At 73.8% G+C, this 858-nt stretch overlaps 1 protein-coding gene across 1 annotated transcript in view; it reads right to left on the reverse strand.

The window, feature by feature from the left end:
• LOC101632779 (plexin-A2) overlaps positions 1–858 on the reverse strand; it is a gene marked incomplete at its 5' end in the record, with an annotated part of 36,552 nt that overhangs the window by 12,003 nt on the left and 23,691 nt on the right. The window contains one exon of the mRNA XM_012734811.1: positions 232–333. Within this exon, the coding sequence (XP_012590265.1) occupies positions 232–333 (102 nt within the window). The remainder of the gene's footprint in view (positions 1–231; positions 334–858) is intronic.

The raw sequence follows: 858 nt of genomic DNA on the forward strand, positions 1-858 counted from the left end.
CCCTGCCCTGCCCACGCCTGCCCACGCCTGCCCACGCCTGTCCACGCCTGGCCCAGCACCCTGCCCTGCCCACACCTGCCCAAGCCTGGCCCAGCACCCTGCCCTGCCCACGCCTGTCCTGCTCACGCCTGCCCACACCTGCCCACGCCTGGCCCAGCACCCTGCCCTGCCCACGCCTGTCCATGCCTGCCCACGCCTGCCCACGCCTGCCACCCCGTGGCACTGTCTCACCTTTCAGGCCCTGTGGGTTGTCGATGATGAAGTTTCCGTTCCACACCACGGCGAAGTCCACGGCCAGGTAGCTGGCGTCCACCCCGTCGTACTGGTACTGCAGGAGGAGGCGGCGCTGAGGCCGGCAGGCCCGCGGGCGGACGTCCTCCCGGGGACGCAAGCCCAGCCCAGCGCCGCCTCGCACCGGTGGCCCCTGCGGCCTCTCCCGTGTCCGTGCCCCCAGGCCCCGCCCGGCCCGACAGTGGCCTGCTGTGAGGGGCGAGGGGTCCCCAGGCCTGTCCCTGACCCGAACCAGCGTCTGTCTCACGGGCTGGTCAGCGGGGAGTCAGAGGTCCACCAGGGGGGTGACCGGCTCCTGTCCCCCGCGTCCCACCAGCCGGCCAGTCCCACCTCCGCCCCCGCTCGGCGCCCGGGGGGCTGTGGGGGGCTGCTGCCGTCTCCCCGATGCCAGGGGGGCTTGAGCCCAGCAAGTGCAGCTCTCGGGCAGGGCCAGCCCCCCTTTGCCCCGCACCTCCTGGGGCTGCGGGTGGGGTTTGGGGCTCACGTGTGCCCTGTGCCAGGCCTGGAGGGGTGGGATGGGGTATGGGGTGGCATGGGGGTGCGGGTGGGGGCTGGGTGTGTAGGTGG

This window comes from Condylura cristata, unplaced genomic scaffold, assembly GCF_000260355.1.
Source record: "Condylura cristata isolate star-nosed mole 26May11 unplaced genomic scaffold, ConCri1.0 scaffold00073, whole genome shotgun sequence".
Classification (NCBI taxonomy): domain Eukaryota; kingdom Metazoa; phylum Chordata; class Mammalia; order Eulipotyphla; family Talpidae; genus Condylura; species Condylura cristata.